Source organism: Quercus robur, chromosome 9 (assembly GCF_932294415.1).
Source record: "Quercus robur chromosome 9, dhQueRobu3.1, whole genome shotgun sequence".
NCBI lineage: Eukaryota > Viridiplantae > Streptophyta > Magnoliopsida > Fagales > Fagaceae > Quercus > Quercus robur.
Window position 1 is genome coordinate 49,730,756 of NC_065542.1, and position 17,970 is coordinate 49,748,725.

The 17,970-nt window shown below is 37.1% G+C and overlaps 1 protein-coding gene across 3 annotated transcripts in view; it reads left to right on the forward strand.

Moving 5' to 3' along the window:
• Positions 1-9: 9 nt before the first annotated feature.
• The window catches only part of LOC126698894 (callose synthase 2-like), a 112,492-nt gene continuing 94,531 nt past the window's right edge, over positions 10-17,970 (forward strand). For 2 of the 3 annotated variants that reach the window (XM_050396396.1, XM_050396398.1), the window contains exons 1-3: positions 10-198; positions 643-867; positions 4,579-4,679. In XM_050396396.1, coding sequence (XP_050252353.1) covers positions 684-867; positions 4,579-4,679 — 285 coding nt within the window. In that variant the 5' untranslated portion in view covers positions 10-198; positions 643-683. Of the gene's footprint in view, positions 244-642; positions 868-4,578; positions 4,680-17,970 lie in introns of all 3 variants that reach the window. The other variant, XM_050396397.1, reaches the window with a different exon arrangement.

Below are 17,970 nucleotides of genomic sequence, written 5' to 3' on the forward strand. Positions count from 1 at the left end.
TAATTGTTTGCATGTTTGGAACTATTTTTGTTAACTTAAGTCATCTTGGACTGTCTTTTACTTCCACTTCTCTGTTCCTGTTTCTGTTGACTACACAGGCCGAGACCTAGAACCCAGTTCATAAATTTGAAGATTTTGTCTTTTGTTTCATTGTTTACTGACTGAAGGTGGAGACATATAGTTCTGTGTATATGTGAGGTACATAAAAAGTTTTGTTTGTGTGTATAATATGGCTTAGTTGAGGTATGTTTTACATGTGAATTTGGAAACATATATTAGACTTCATTAATTCTTTGTTTCTGTACTTTGGTTTTCTTTCCTTAATTATAGAAAAAAAATTCTATTCCACTTTGTTTGATGCTAACGAAGTGATGTAAGACAGAGTCTACAAAATTTCCCTCGTTATTTTAGGTTTAGATTATTTATTTCAAGTGATTTTAATGATTTTAACTCAATAGAGTTTTATTTTTATATATATTTTATTTTTAACTCTTTTGCTTTTTTGGTGTTTTTTAATATTTTGAATTTGTGAAAAAATAGAGTTAATTATTGAATTATGCTCAGTTGATCAGTTGGATGAAGTTTTTGAATTCCATGTATGGTTTATACTTTACGTGAAGAATATTTGATTGGTTCTGACAGGAATACAAAGTGGCTTGAGTTATATTTGTTTGGGTCTGGAGATGTCACATAGAAGGGGGTCTGATCAGCCACCGCCTGTGCGGATTTTGAGGACTCAGACTGCCGGGAATTTAGGAGAGCCGATCTTGGATAGTGAGGTGCTGCCTTCTTCCTTGCTTGAGATTGCTCCAATTCTTCGTGTGGCTAATGAAGTCGAGGCTAGCAATCCAAGAGTTGCTTATCTCTGTAAGTTGCAGTTTTATTTATACTAGACACTAATATGTTTACACTCTTGATAATTAAATAAAAAATATCAATTTTTCCTATATAAAAAAAAGAAAAAACTTTTTTTTTTAAACACTTTCTTAAGAAATCAAAAAGTAAGGTAAGGAAATATTCATTTCTAAATAATATAAACTTACAAAATATTGTGCATAAATTTACATCATCTCTCTTATATTTTGCTCTTACTAGCCTTTTGGCATTTCCAATTAATTGTTATCAATTGATATGGGTTGCTCATGTTCTCTTCCTCTTTATTTTCATTCATTCTCCTTACTTGCTCCAAAAAATCAAATGATATAAATATAATATAGTAATGGGTTCCAAAACATTACTAATGGCTAAAGATTTTTTTTCCTTACTCTATATATTTTCAAATCAAATTTGGATATGTTCTCTCCCAATTTTTTTGTTAACTTTTTTCTTTTATTCGTTTTCATGCTTCTCGTCTCACAACTTTCAATTTCTCAAAAGAAAAAATAATTCTTCATTTTTATTGATTGGTTTGGGGGTATAGATAAATAGCAAGAGAGGCGAGCATATAAGATTTATTTTATTTTTTTTTTCTGGGTCCTAATATTATTTATTTCAATTTTTTTCTTTATTCATTATATGATTTTTGGATGGAGATAGAGTTTTGATTTTATGACAGTTTGTTATGGGATTTATTTCCTCGTCAGCATACTTCAATTTTTAATAAAATAAAAAAATAAAGAAAAAACCTTCTAGCATATCACAGGGTCAGTTTGGTTGGAGATAAAAAAGTGAGAAAATAGAAAATGGAGAGAAAATGGAAAAGTGGGAGGATAAAAGGCATTTTAGTTTTCTCTCAAGGTGTTTGGTTTGGGAGTGGAAAAGTGAAGGGATAAAAAGCTCTTTTGTTTGATATTAGAAAGAAAAATGAGAGGATGAAAAATATAATTTTTGTAAATTTACTCTTATACCCCTATTAAATAAAACAAATAAATAAACAAAGCAACACATTATATTTTTATTTAAAAAGTGCATATAAATTGACACTTCATTCTTTTTAAATATTTAAAAGGAGTCCAAAAACTCAAAACTGATGAGGAAATGCTTAAAAAAAAAAATAACGAGGAAAAAAAATAAAAAAAACCACAAAAAAAAAAAAAGAATTTGGAAAATATAAGGAATGAGAAGAGACAGAAGAAAAAGGATGAAAAAAATAAAATGAGAAGAGACGAATGAAGAGGACTAAACCAAAAAGAAAGAAGAATGTCATAAAGGGGGCATTTTTGTTCAAAAAACCACCCCAACCATTTTTGGCCCGATTTTCTTTCCAATTATTTGGGAAGGAAACATTTTGGTGGTTTCAGAGAGAAAATATCAAAGCCCCACCAATTTTCCATCCTAAATTTACTCCAACCAAACACACAAAAAAAAAAAAAAAAAAAAAAAAAAAAAAACTCCCCCTTTTTCATCTCTCTAAAATGACCCCAACCAAATACCCTTCGGTATGGGTTTGAAGGGCAAACAAGATCGTGAGGACAATGAAAGTAATCGTATTAGAGACTGTTCTTGTGGCTAACCTGTCAACCAACATTTTCTAAATTTCAATGATACTTCATACTTAAATGGTGTATCATTCAAATAAGACTTCATATTTATAACCTTGTCCATTAAGCTTATTTTGATTACGCAAAGATCCTGGAGGCCTAGCATTTCAAGGTACAACTTGTATCAAGAAATTTTGGAAAGCGTTGTAATAGATTGGTGGAACAACATGCAATAATTTAGAATGCAAAGGGTAGGCCTAGCTTCATGGGTAAGAATGAAAAGATTGATGGTTATTTTTTTTCCTCGTGATTATGATGAAACATTACTTTACACAAATCATAATCATAGGAAAAATAATTATTTGAAGGGGATTGCAGCGATAACCTCAATATTTGTTCATTTGGGAGAATCAAAATTTGGATGTCATTCTTGGAGAGGGATTTCCAATTTTTAGAATAATTTTATTATTATAGAAATCGACAAAGATCATGTTTTGACAAAGGTTGACAAGTTAGAAGACAAAAATTTGAAAATAAGATATTATTTTAAAAAAAGAAAATATGGAGTTAATTAAGGAGATTGACAAAAATTATAAGAGATTATAATAAATACTATGGAAGATTTAGTTAAAGTTAAATATGAGGCTATAATCCTAAGGTGTCAAGATCCCATCAACAATTTATCAAAGATATTGATTTTTTTGGAGTAGGAGTTGCAAATTTTGACTTTAATCCTTTGTTGACTGATGTAGCAAATTAATTGAAAAGTTAATGAAAAGAAATTTTATGTTACATTTTCCCAAGGATACAAGCTTTAACTAGATCCAATTATTGAAATATTTAAAGTAGCTTCTTATTTATAGCTGAATGTTTCAATTTTAGACGGAAACTTAAGGCCAAGTTTCATTAAAGTGTTAAACTCGAAAAAAAAAAAAGGTTTCATTAAAGTGGAGGGGTCAGATGTGGAACAAAATATGGGGGTTAAATTTTATTGTTTAAAAAATCTAGGGCATATGATTTTATTTTCTTGATTATATATTTTAATGCTTTGCAAGTCAAATTAGAGTCTATTATGGAATTATATAGATTAGGATAGGTTAAGGAATATTTTTACTAGTAAAATAAGCTTTTATAATCTCAAAAGTTATCATGACTTTTAAGTGGAATTTGTAATGTGTCTTTGTACTGAAATTATATTCTTTCGTCTTTGTGTGTGTGAATTTGATTCTCAAGATAATTTTTATTTTTTTTTATTTTTATATATCCTTTAAATAATTTTGTAATTTATAAAATGAAATAATAATTTTCTTTCAATAAAAAGTTTGCATTTTATTTATTTATGGTAGATTCCAAAGTGTGTTTGTGTATATATATATATGCATGTATGTATCTAAATATATGTGAGGTAAATATTATGTCCTGCACAAGACTTCAGAGGGATGGATGCTTTATAATTCATCATGCACCTTTTATCCTGTAACGATACGCTACAGATATGAATGCATTTGGTCTTTTGCTGGAGGCAATGGTTAATTACTTAATCAACCGAATATTCAGTTAGGTCATGGTGTTACAGCATCTATTCTGTTTGTTTGTTTGATTGATTTATTTTTTCAAAGTGTACAAACTTTTGTAGGTTTTGAGAGACTATAGTAGGTAGCCTTATCTTTAAATTATTGGAGATGCTAATTCCTATACTTAAATTCGCAACTAGTTGCTTTTAGGGGAAGACACAAGTCACATAAGTCATTAGACCAATGCTCTAATTAGTTGTTTTTGTTATCTGTATCTTTATTTATTTTGCTGTTTTTGTTTTTTTACCCTGTATAATTTATATTGGGAAATACTGGCCTTTTCTCCTTAACTCACATTTATATTGTTTATTTGGGTTTTTCTACGATCAATCTCATTTTAGTTCAAATTCAATTGCGAGGCATTATTTTTTTCATTGCTACTATTGTTTCTCCAAACTAATGAATCACTGCATCTGGTTTTGTCTATTTGTATATATATATATATATATATATATATATGATATGTCATGCCCTAGCAGAATTTAACATGGTGCATATCTCTGAACGAACGCAGTAATGGGAATTTTCTGAATGCTGATATGTATCTGAACACAAATGCATATTTATGTCAATGCTGGAATTAGGTCGGCTTTATGCCTTTGAAAAAGCTCACAGACTAGATCCAACTTCTAGTGGACGTGGTGTTCGCCAATATAAAACTGCACTTCTTCAACGTCTAGAAAGGGTACGCTCTAAAATCACTTGCCCGTTACATCATTTTTCTCTAGTAAGTAATATTATTCTTGAAGTATCTCAATTAAACGGTTAAAAATTTAAATAAAGAAGTGTTTCTTTTATGATGAATTTATTATTATTATAATTTTTTTTTTTTGTTGAGAATTTAAACTTCCGCCACATTATGAATTAGTTATTTTATTCAAACAAATGGAGAAATACAAAAGGAGAAACTGTTAGGACAGTATAAACATGCTATTAGTATGAACTGCATAAAAAATTGACAATTTATATTGCTAAAGACTAAGAAACTTGACAATTTAAATAAGGAATATGCCACACACGGTGTGGAACCCTGTTCTGAATGCAACCTCAATAGAACCTGCCCGGGCATAGAGATTTCATATATGCATCATAACTGCAGCTTTATTCCACTCTTCCACCTTAAACCCAAGCTACATTTTATTTTAGGCACACAAACCCAAGTCCCAAGAGACTTTTGCACCAATAGCTTTGTCATCATTGCCAGTACAAAGAAAGGCATAAATTTTCTTCTTTGTTAGCTAAATTACTCTTTTAGGAAGTATGAATAATCCTGACAGTACACTTGGATAGTTGGATACCGTACAAAACGCATTGCAGCAATTGTAAAATCCCTGCAAAATGATTCTCCTTTACTTTATATTATATTAGTAAAACGCTAACCAATATGTGAGGTTGCCCTTCGCTAAGAAAGTCTCCCTCTGGAAACTTCTCTTAGGTAGTGGCACTGCCGTCCCTTCCTGGTGAAGGTGATTTTTAGTCCCTTGTGATAACAACGCTATCTCAAGGCTTGTGGTTTTTTTTTCTTAGGGGTCTGGGAAACACATAGGCTAGGTTCAAAACTCTGTGACACCGTTAATGGAAGATATTACAAAGCGCTGGAACTCGATCTCCCTGTCGGAAAAGGAAGGGATGGGTCTTCGTCTGAAAGAAGAGCAAGCTTCAACGGAGTTTGCCATTGCAGCGAGATTCCTAACAAAGCGCCCCCTTAACATTGAAGCAATTGCTAATACCTTCACTCCTCTGTGGAGAGCAAAGTCAGGTTTTAAAATTAAGAATCTCGGCAACCACTTGATTCTCTTCTCCTTTGACAACATAGGTGATGTTCAGAAAATCCTCAAATCAGAGCCTTGGATCTTTGATAAGCACTTAATGGTGCTTACCCAGTATGAGAAAGACACCTCCCTTAACCCCCTAGATCTAACAAAGGTTCCCTTTTGGGTACAAGTGTATGATATTCCAGTCAGATTCAAAAATAGAGAAGTAGCAGAACAGATCTGTGAACCCATAGGAGCCATCATTCATCCTCCAAACGCTCCTGACAGTGATGGTGGAAGCTTCATCAGAGTTAGAGTTCTTGTTGATATCTCCTTACCAATCTGCAGAGGTAGACTCATCACACTGGAAAATGGAAAAGAGCATTAGGTCTCATTTAAATACGAGCGTCTTCCTAATTTGTGCTATTGGTGTGGGCTCCTCACCCATGGAGATAGAGATTGTAATAAATGGATTGACAGTAAAAGATCTCTGCAAATAGAAGACTAACAATTTGGCCCCTGGCTCAGGGCCCCACCTTTCCAAGCTGCTAGAAAGAATATATTAAATGTGCCTGGATTTTTTGCAAAGAAAGACAAAGTGAACTCCGTCCAATTCTCTCTAGGTACGCTCTCTCAACCGTCCACGGTGTTCCCGGAAATGGTCTCGGTATCCACCCCTCCCCCTCTGTCAATATTAATAGTGAAAGACCCCATGAAGTCAAATCCCGAAAATTCAGGGGTCTCCCAGGCCACATCAATTTCAAAACTTAAACCCACTAGGATGGTTCCCCCCAATTCAGATTTTGAGCATCTGATCCAAGAGATTGACCAGGAGATTTCACGTTATGACCATAATGGGCCCCTTCGTATGGATAGTACTGGGCCTACCTCTAATTTGGACCCAAATCCAGACTCTAACACTTCATCCCCCAAACCCACTAAAACCTCCCCTCTTCAAGACATAACTAATCTGAATAGGGCCTCCCCTCCACCCCGAGCCCATGAAGAAAAGAAATGGGTCCGAATTCAAAGGCCTACAACTCATAATGAAGAAAATTCTTTGGGTGTATCTCTGGGCAAACGTAATCACTCTGTAACATAGGAAGAACTTGCCCCTTCCAAACACAGAGCTCATCATGACTCCAAACAAAATGAGAACCATTCTTCAACGGTGGCGGCTGCTCTCCAGCTCCGCCGAACCAAATGAGTTGGCTCTGCTGGAACGTACGCGGGCTTGGGAACCGGCGTATCGTTCGTGAACTCAGATCATTAGTTCGAGCGCAAGATCCCACTGCTCTTTTCTTGGCCGAGACTTGGGCAGGTGAAGATCGTTTGAAAAGGATTTGTGGGGAACTTTTGTTTGATTGTTTTTGGATTGTCCCCCAAGTGAATAAAACTGGTTGTTTAGCTCCCTTTTGGAAAAAATCAGTGCACATAGAGGTAACCTCTTCCTCCCCCAACCATATTGATACCATTGTTGGTCGTAATCCAGATTCACAATGGCGTTTTACAGGTATTTATGGCTTTACGGTAGCAGCTCGAAAGCCTGAAACTTGGGCTCGTATCAGGTCTCTCCATTGTAGTGCTTCCCTCCCCTGGCTGTGTGCAGGGGACTTCAATGAAATTTTATGGTCTCATGAAAAGTTGGGTCTTGGACCAAGACAGGAAGGGAGTATGAGGGCTTTTCGGGATGTTCTGGATGAATGTAGGCTCAAAGACCTGGGTTATTTGGGAGATAAGTTTACTTGGAAAGGTAAAAGACAGGGAGGTATGGTGTTTGAAAGGCTTGACAGAGCAGTAGCTAATAATCAGTGGTTCTTCCTTAACCCTGGCTCTTCAGTTCACCATCTCCAAACTCATGCATCGGATCACAAACCTTTAATTATCAACCCGGAGGGCATTAATCCAAAATTGACGAGGCCTTTCAAGTTTGAAAAAATGTGGCTAAGTGATGGGGGCTGCACCAAAACAGTGAAGGATGCATGGGGTCAATCCTGTCCCGAAGCTTCAATGTCTCTGGTAGCTGGCAAACTCAAAAACTGCGGTGAGAAACTCATCTCTTGGAGTCAGAAATCTTTTGGTAGCATCAAAAAATCTATCGATATAAAAACTAAGAGACTAAACAGAGCCGAATTAGAGGAAGCAAAGGGAAATGGAAATGCTGACTTAATTCAGTCGTTGCAGGCAGAGCTTAATGCTCTTCTGGATAAAGAAAGCCAAATGTGGCACCAAAGATCCAGAGCTCTTTTTTTGAAGGAAGGTGACCGTAATACGAGATACTTCCACAGTAAAGCCTCCCAGAGGTTTTGAAGAAACATGATTTTGAGCTTAAGAAATGAGGCAAATGTTTGGTGCTCGGATGACTCCCAGATTAAAGAGATTGCTACTCAGTATTACCAAGCTCTGTTCTCCTCATCCCACCCCACTGAACTTGATGTTGTTTTGGAGGAAATCCAGCCTTCAGTTACTCAGGATATGAATGACCTTCTTATTAGGCCGTTCAAGAAAGAGGAAGTAGTGACAGCCATCAATCAAATGGAACCCATCACAGCCCCTGGCCCGGACGGTATGCCCCCTCTTTTCTATCAATCCTTTTGGTCTTTTATTGGTGATGAAGTATGCTCTACAGTATTAGACTGTTTAAATAATTGCGAAATTCCTGAAGAGATTAATCATACCAATATTACCTTGATCCCTAAAGTCAAATCTCCAGAAAATATTACTGAATTTAGGCCAATCAGCCTATGCAACGTGATCTATAAGCTAATATCTAAAGTGCTAGCTAACAGACTCAAGGTTGTGCTGTCGACTGTAGTATCAGAGAACCAAAGTGCTTTCCAAGCGGGCCGGGTCATCACCGACAACGTTCTCATGGCCTTTGAAACCCTTCACTATATGAAAAACCACCAATCCGGTAAGTCTGGGTTCATGGCATTGAAGTTGGACATGAGTAAGGCCTACGATCGCGTTGAATGGTCATATCTTGAGAGGATTATGAGAAGAATGGGCTTTGATGATAAATGGGTGGCTCTAATTATGGAGTGCATTACCTCGGTGAGCTACTCCATTCTTATTAACGGGGAACCTACAAGTGTGATCCACCCTTCGAGAGGCATAAGACAAGGGGACCCACTCTCCCCCTATCTATTTCTCCTATGCACGGAGGGTCTTCACAGCCTATTACACCAAGCAGAAATTACAGGTCATGTCCGTGGGGTCTCCATTTGCAAGAATGGACTAAGGCTCACTCACTTGTTTTTTGCCGATGATAGCCTAATTTTCTGCCGTGCCTCCATGCAAGAATGTCAAACAATTCAGTCTCTCCTTGCCTGCTATGAGAAAGCTTCGGGGCAGCTACTAAATATGCACAAAACGAGCCTCTTCTTTAGTAAATCTACCCCCCCGGACACCCTTAATCAAATCAAAGCCTCACTCGGAGTCCAAGAAGTGAAGCAATGCGAAAAATACTTGGGTCTTCCTACCTTAATAGGAAAAAAAAAAAGAAAGCTAGTTTCAGATACATTAAGGAAAAAGTTTGGGCTAAACTTCAAGGGTGGAAAGAGCAACTCCTCTCCAAGCGGGACACGAAGTACTACTCAAAGCGATCATACAAGCGATTCCGTCTTATGCCATGAGTTGCTTCAAGCTCCCCGTCACCCTTTGCAATGAGATAGAATCATTGATTAAGAAATTCTGGTGGGGTTAACGAGGTGAGCAAAGGAAAATCCATTAGGCAAAATGGAGCAACCTTTGTAAACCTAAGAGCTTAGGAGGCATGGGGTTTAGAGATCTTCAAAAGTTTAATGATGCGATGCTAGCGAAACAAGTTTGGCGCTTGTTGACAAATGAGGACACCCTTTTCTACAAGTTCTTCAAATCAAAATTCTTCCCAACGGGCAGCATTATGGAGGCGAAAGAAGGAAGTGGTTCCTTCACTTGGAAGAGCATCCTTAAGGGCAGGAGGATTATCCAAAAGGGCATGCTTTGGAGAGTGGGCAATGGCTCATCTATTCGGATTTTCCATGATAATTGGCTGCCGGATCCCAGCTGGAAGAAAGTTCTTTCTACTCCTTTCCTTTTGGACAGTAATGCAAAGGTATCAAGCCTCATTGATAGGGAGAGGCATAGCTGGTCCCTAGAGACAATTGACTTTAACTTCCTTCCCTAGGAAGCTTCCATAATCAAGGCCATTCCCCTCAGTTTAGGTGATTGTTTGGATTTGATAACTTGGCCGATGAATAGTGAGGGGGTATACTCTGTAAGATCAGGTTGCCATCTCCTACTGGACATGGAATTGAATGAGCACCCTAGGCCCTCGGATCTCTCCACTTCGAAAAGACTATGGAAGGGTATATGGAATTTAAAGGTCCCTAACAGAGTGAAGAATCTAATTTGGCGGGCAGCGTCGGACTCACTACCATCGAAGTCAAACCTGAGCAAGCGGAAAATTCCAATCGATACAACATGTACACTGTGCGGTTTGGATCCTGAAACCTCACTTCATGCCATCTGGTCGTGTCCTTCCCTACTGCAGATTTGGAATACTCACTTTGCCTGGTTGATGAAGGATTTGGGTAAGGCTTCAAACTTTATGGATGTATGGCAACAATGTGAAGAGAAGAATGGCCATCTGGAGCTGCTTGCCATGATAGTTCATCAAATTTAGACTAGGCGAAACAAGCATCGTGTGGGTGACAATGTTGCTCCTTTAAGTATGATCAATCATCTAGCGTCAACTTGCCTTCAGGATTTCCAACAGTCCTGCCTTAACCCTCCAAAAACTCCCTCTCATCCAAAAGCCTCAAAATGGTTGCCTCCCCCTCCAAATTGGGTGAAAGTCAATTTTGACGGCGCAAAGGCTTGGGAGCAATAATTCGGAATGACATGGGTCTAGTCATGGCTGCCTTTACACAACCTATTCCACTGCCTACTTCTGTAGAGATGGTGGAAGTGTTGGCGGCTCGGGGTGCCCTTTGCTTCGCTAAGGACCTCGGCTTTAACAAGGAAATTCTGGAAGGAGAGTCAGAGATTATCATAAGAGCTCTCAAATCTGGTAGTCCTTCTTCTTCCAGCTTCGGTCACATCATCAAGGATATCATGATGCTGTCTTCATCGATTAGGAATGTGCTCTTTAGTCATACACGAAGACAAGGCATCAGAGTTGCTCACGAAATGGCCAGGTTGGCGTGTAATTTTGTATAGTTTCAATCCTGGATGGAGGATGTTCCTCCAGGAGTGTTTGATGTTTATGTTTCTGAAGTTATTAAATGATATTTCTCCCCTCTATTTTGAGGGTGGTTTCTCAAAAAAAAAAAAAAAAAAAAAAGTAAAACGCTAACCATCCTACAAGGCTACAACTAGTATTGTTTTAATGTCAGACAGTGCCACAACAAGGACTACTACTATCATATCAAGGGAGGGGTTATCAGGTGGAGAGCATGCATGAATAATTGTAAATATATGATATGTAACAATTGAAACAAAGTGTAAGAGCATCCGCATTAGTCAGGCCAAATTTTTCCGTCTATTTTATACTAAGAACTTAATTTTTCTATTTTACACTACAATTTTTCCAAAACACTTACATCAGTTCATCTATTTTACAATCTATTCTATTTAAATAATAATAATAATAATAATAATAATAATAATAATAATAATAATAATAATAATAATAATATCTTTTTAATTTTTTATTATTATTCTTTTATTCCTATCTCTTTATCTTTTCTTTGTACTTATCTCTTTATCTTTATCTTCAACTTTATCTTTGACCTTATCTCTCTCAGACCAATCTTTTGTCCCTCCTCCACTTCTACTTCTTCTTCCTTTCACAACTACTTCTTTTTCTTCCTTTCATGTGTTAGATCACCTCCCCTCGACAAGTAGCTTCTTCTTCTTCTTCTTCTTTCTCTCATAGTTAGATCCGCTCTCCACCACAAGCACCACAACAATCAAAACCCACAAACACCGATCTTTGTCGACCCACAAGCACTGACTCTGTCGACCCACAAGCATCGATCTCCGCCGCCAGCACTGATCCATAAGCATCAAAACCCATTTCCAACAATCCACAAGCACCAATCTCTGCCGCCAGCACCGATTCACAAGCATGCATACCCATTTCCATCGACCCACAAACTTTGATCTTCACCACTAGCACCGACCAACTGATCCACAAGCGGCCAACACCAACACCAATCTCTCTCTCTCTCTCTCTCTCTCTCTCTCTGTTGGTTTGTCTGTGTGGGTGTGTTTGTGTATGTCTGTGTTGATTTGTTTGTGTGGGTGTATTTGTGTATCTGAGGAAAAAGAAGATGCGGAGAGGAGAAGTCTAAAGACTGAGTTCGTTTTACACACGAAGAAGAGAGAAAAAAAGGTGCAAAATTGTGAAATTAATAAAATAATAGTATGCACAGCTACAGTAACCGTGTATATATGCACGATTATTGTAGCAAATGTGTAAAAATACACAGTTTTAGAAGGACTGATGTGGGAAGTTTTGTGGCTTAAATGTGTAAAATTCATCTCTTTTTCTATTATGCAAAAGTATACAAGAGCTGATGTGGATGCTCTAAGGAGTTGATAGAGCATTCTCTCTAGTTGACAATACTTCTTATCGACAATCTATTCCTAGTGTGGCATGCCTTCCTTGAATATGAATTAAAAAGGCGTTCTCTTGTTATGTGAATCTAATTTTCTTTTCGACCCTAAAAAGCCATCTTTTTTTCAACAATATCTTTGTCATTTGATCCAATAGCATTTTGCAGCTCTATTCATTCCATCAGTCAATACACACAAAAAAGAGTTATTTATATTTATATAAATAAAAACCAAAAGAGTGGTATGATCCCTCCGTCACCCCAGAATGAAAAGGGCGACATTTATTGATCGTTACATATAATTCAATTATGATATTGAAGAAAAGTATAGTTTTTTCTATTCTCTTTTGATTTGAGAATTGATGGATTTTTTATTGGATTAATTCAAAGAAAAATAAAATAAATAAAAATAAAACGTAGACAGTAGAGGTAAATCTGTTTGGAGGTATTGAGTAATATAATAAAGAAGTAAAAGTTATAAATATCAGTACCATACTTCAAATGGGCAATGACATTGCTTGTATTTATGTCTTGATGAAGTAATGACACCACCACGAATGCTACCGCACGTTCACTTGCGGTGTGGTAAGCACCACCCTGTTGTGTCGGTAGCCAACTTTGACGTGTCAGCTTAGTTATCCTCATCAAGCCACTTACTTGATGTCTAGCTTCCCAACTAGTAGATGGTTCCTTTTCCCCTAGATCAATGAAACCAGGGTGAAGTTGTCTTGCTTGCTTCTAGTGAAATGTATCATTCTTTGGGGATTACAAAAATAATGAAAAAGGAAACTAATAAAATTTTTTCTTACAATTCACCATGCTTCTCCCCGATGAACTCATGCAGTTCCAGCATGCCCAGAGGCTAGAGGCAAATCCATTCACAGTCTGTAGGACCATCACCATTTGAAGGTGGGTGGCCCGCCCCACATAGAACAATCATATTTGATTGGGTTTACACACATTCACTCACTAAAGATGACCCCCGTTAGCTTAACCTAGCCCTAGGCCTTTTTCTCTTCTAACGTAAGCTCTAAGGCTTTACACCAAATCTTGACAAATATAATATGCATGCTTAAGTACGGACAAGTAGAATCATTGTTGCTTGATGGAAACTTCCTTCATATTGCTATCTATTAGAAATACTGAATGAATAGTATTGTATTTTACAAGTAATAAAATATACAAAAGTGGCTTTATATAAAAGGTAGAGCATGTAGTCTAAGTATATGTGTAGTACAAGTAAATAAGGTGGGCCTAAAGCCCATAACCTATTACACGTTAATAGCCCCCCTCAAACTCAAGGTGCCATGGGTGTGAGACCAACTTGAGGTTGTCAACCAAAGCACAAAGGCGTCCCTTAGGGCGTGACTTGGTGAAGATATCTGCAAGTTGATCTTTAGAGGAGACCGAGAACAACTTAAGAGTGCCATGGACAAGATGATAATGGATAAAATTAATGACAATCGATCTCGATGTGTTTAGTCTGTTCATGGAAGACATTATTGTGAGTAATATAAATGGCACTCTGGTTGTCACAATAAGAGGAGTAGCAGAGCATGTGGACACACCTAAGTCCTTAAGAAGCCATTGTAGCCAAATGAGCTCAGATGTGGTATCAGCAAGAGCACGATATTCTGCTTCAATACTGGAGTGGGCCACAAGGGTTTATTTCTTACTTCGCCAAGAAATCAGAGAAGAACCAAGAAAAAAGCAATAACCAGTGGTAGACCTGTAATCAGTGGGATCTTTTGCCCAATCAGCATCAGAGAAAGCATGGAGAACAAGAGGAGACTGAGCATAGTAAAAAAGGCCATGAAAGAGAATGCCCTTCAAATATCGAAAAATGTGCAGAATAACAGCATAATGAGTTGATCGTGAAGCAAACAGATACTGGCTCACCTGGTGAATAGTATAAGAAATGTCGGATGAGTGGCAGTGAGATAAACTAGGTTGCCAACCAATCATTTGTAAAAAGAGGGATTAGACAATGGTTTCCCCCCCAATGGAGTTAGATGCGCATTAAGTTCAACTGAAGTGTCAACAGTCTTGCTATCAGTGAGTCCAACTCTAGAAAAAAGTTCAGAAGCATACTTGGCCTGAGTAATATAAAGAATATCTGTGGAATGAGTGATTTCAAGACCTAAGAAGTAGCTGAGATGTCTAAGATCTTTCATCTCAAACTGCTGATTGAGAAAATCCTTGAGTTCTTGAATGCCATTGAGGACATCATTAGTTATGATAATATCATCCACATATAGGAGAAGCAAAATGATGCCTTTGTCGGTGTGACGAAGAAATAAGGCAGAATCATAATGACTGGTAGTGTGACCCATGCGAGAGATGGTAAGCTGAACTTCAAAAACCAAGCTTGTGGAGCTTGTTTAAGGCCATAAAGTATACGTTGAAGGTGACAAATTTTGTTTGTTTCAATAAAGAGACCAGGAGGAGGTTGCATATAAACTTCTTCACTTAAATTCCCACTAAGGAAGACATTTTTGACATCCATCTAAAAAAGGTCCCATTTATTGGCAGTGGCAATAGCTAAGAGGGCACGAATAGATGAGATTCGAGCAACCGAAGAAAATGTCTTTTCATAATAAATTCCATATTCCTGTGTAAAACCTTTTACAATAAGACGAGTTTTATATCGCTTAATGGACCCATCAGAGCAAGTCTTGAACTTGTAGATCCATTTACAACCAACCACAGATTTCCTAGGAGGGAAAGTTACCAAATCCTAAGTATGATTTTTAGATAATGCATCAAGTTCCTATTTTATTGCAATCTACCATAAAGGGTCAGTGGAGATCTTACGATAGGTGTGAAGTTCGTGCAGTGTAGCAAAGGCTGTATAACAATGATAGTCAAGTAAATGTGCAGGAATGGATCTTACTCGAATTGAGTGACGAGGTGGAATGTCTTGTGTAAGATCTTTAGGTAGAGCAGGAGCAGGGACCTAAGCTCAGGATTGGGTGGCTCATCTTCGACTTGTTCATTTTCCACCTGTTCATTTGAGGGTGATCCAAAAGAGGCATAAAAAATATCTGGTGGTTGGAGAGAGAAGTCTATAGGAGGATTAGGAGTAACTATAGGAGGAATGTGTGGCTCATTTGGAAAAAGATCTAAGACAGATGAGGTAGATAGGAAGGCACAAAAGTGAGAGAGCTCGACAAAGGAGCGATTTTCCCAGAAGACAACATTGCAGGAGAAGGAGAGCATGAACAGTGTCAAGAATATGATGAAATTTTCTTTCGACTCTACCATTTTGCTGAGAGATACCTGGACAAGTTAATTGATGAACAGTGCCATAAGAATGCAAAACAGCTTGGAAAGCATATTGAGTGTATTCAAGAGCATTATCAGATCGAAAAATTTTGATACGTTTGGAGAATTGAGTTTCAACTATTTTTTGAAAATTAGAATATATTTGCAATAATTCAGAACGATGTTTCATATGAAAAATCCAGCTATAGCGGGAATAATCATCAACAAAAACAACAAAATATCGAGATCCACTAATATTAGAGATAGAAGAAGACCCCCAGACATCAGAATGAATTAGGTGAAAGATATTAGTGGACATTGACTTACTAGTATTAAAAGGTATAGCTGGTTGTTTTCTTAAATAACATGAAACACAATCAAAATTTTCTGTGGACACTGAACCTAATAAACTTCTAGAAGCTAAGTATTGTACCCAAGAGGAAGATGTGTGACCAAGTCGAGCATGCCAAAGTGCAAGGGAAGGAATAGAAGAAATTGTAGTAGCAGTAGCAGCAACAGAAATAAGAGCAACAAGTGGAAGATGAAGGTTGTCCATGGGAAACATACGCCTAACTTTGGGACCAGTCCCAAGCTCCTGTCCCGTCCTCGAATCTTGCATAATACACTCAGAATAATCAAAGGTAGGCGCGTGTAGCGTGTGATTCCGATACATAATTTTTGGATGGTGCGTGCGAGCGCGTGAAGACTATGATGAAGGTTAGGTTTCCACGGTTGATCAGATCATTGGAGAATGATCACAATGGTACCTGCAAAAGCGTAATCAGGGCAAGATACACGGCGGTGATGATACGGCAGTGGTCTTTTGCGGTGTAAGACTCCTCAATGGCAAGGCTACAGGTTCGCAACCAAAGACAATGACTAAGAGACGTTGGAGATTCAACGGCGAATGGCTGCAGTGGCGGCTATGACAGCAAAAGTAACTGTGAATTTAGAGTAACACCAAAGACAGACAAGACTGCTAAGAAAATATCAGAACATTGGCTCCGATACTATGTTAGAAATACTGAATGAATAGTATTGTATTTCACAAGTAATAAAATATACAAGAGTACCTTTATATAAAAGGCAGAGTGTTAACCTATTACACGTTAACACTAGCAATGCTATTTGAATCCATTCAATTTGAATTGGAATTTTTTTTCATCATAATTGTGGTGAAGAAGCATCTAGTATAATTAGCCTTGGGTAGTTTATTTGTGCAAATGTATGTATAGCCAAAAACTTCACACCTAAAATCGGTTCAAGTTCTATTTGTTTCTACCAAACAAGCAATAAAGAGTGGGGGAGTGATGGCTTTGAGATTACCCGACAATTTTTTAAGGGCGGTTCCAAAAATTGCCACTATAGCGTGTATTATTCTGGCAGTTAGACAAACCACCACTATAGACCAAGGTTGTAGTTGTAGCGGAGGTTACATAAACCTCCTCAATATATAGTTCACTTATAGCGGTAGTTCAAAATCGCCGATATTGGTCATTTCACAAACAAATATGATTTATAAAAAAGAAAGAACCTCTAGGATAGCCAGATTTGGTCTATTCCGTCACTTGATAGAAATCACCGGTTTGGGTATTCAAAACCTTCGGGACATATTGGGCGGTTAGCAAAACTGTTAGTATAGCCCAATCAGATCTATACCGACGATTTGGAGTCCTATAGCAATGGTTTAGAAACGCCGATATAACTGATATTTAGATTTTGATATTTTAGTTTTGCAGCTTTCTTGTCAACAAGTGTTTTGTAGTTGATAAAATATTACTTACCTCAAAAGTTTAACCTATTAAGAAAGAGTTAATTTAATAATGCACCCATGGAAGATTAACTCGTTATTATTTGGACAACGTTTTTTTTCATACTAGTTTGGAAAGAAACCTTTCAAATTTTCACTAAAAAAATTTAATATGTTATATATTTTGAAAATTTAATCAATCATAGTCCTTACAACAATATCAAAGGAACATTGAAGTATCTCTTTGGTAGTTTTCCCTCTTTATTTTCAAACGCAATCAAAATTCGCTCGTACAAAATCAGTGCTCCTGCAGAAGACGCCTCCCTTTTACTGCATTTGCTATCAAACCAGATAGCATTTCGAACTCATCTACCACTTGCTTATTAATCTCAATGGTGATTTGCTATTTTCATCTCAAATACTGCTTTTGTGTGGTGGCTGACTTTAAATAACATAAATGTTCAGTGCCTTCTATTGCTTTCACAAAATATTTTGTTTTGTTTTTTTCTCTGTTCTTTTTAAGGAAAATTAATTTGTGCTACGTTGAATTTGTTTTCATGACCAGTTTCTGGATTTAATCTCCTAGAAACTTCTCTCATCAACTCC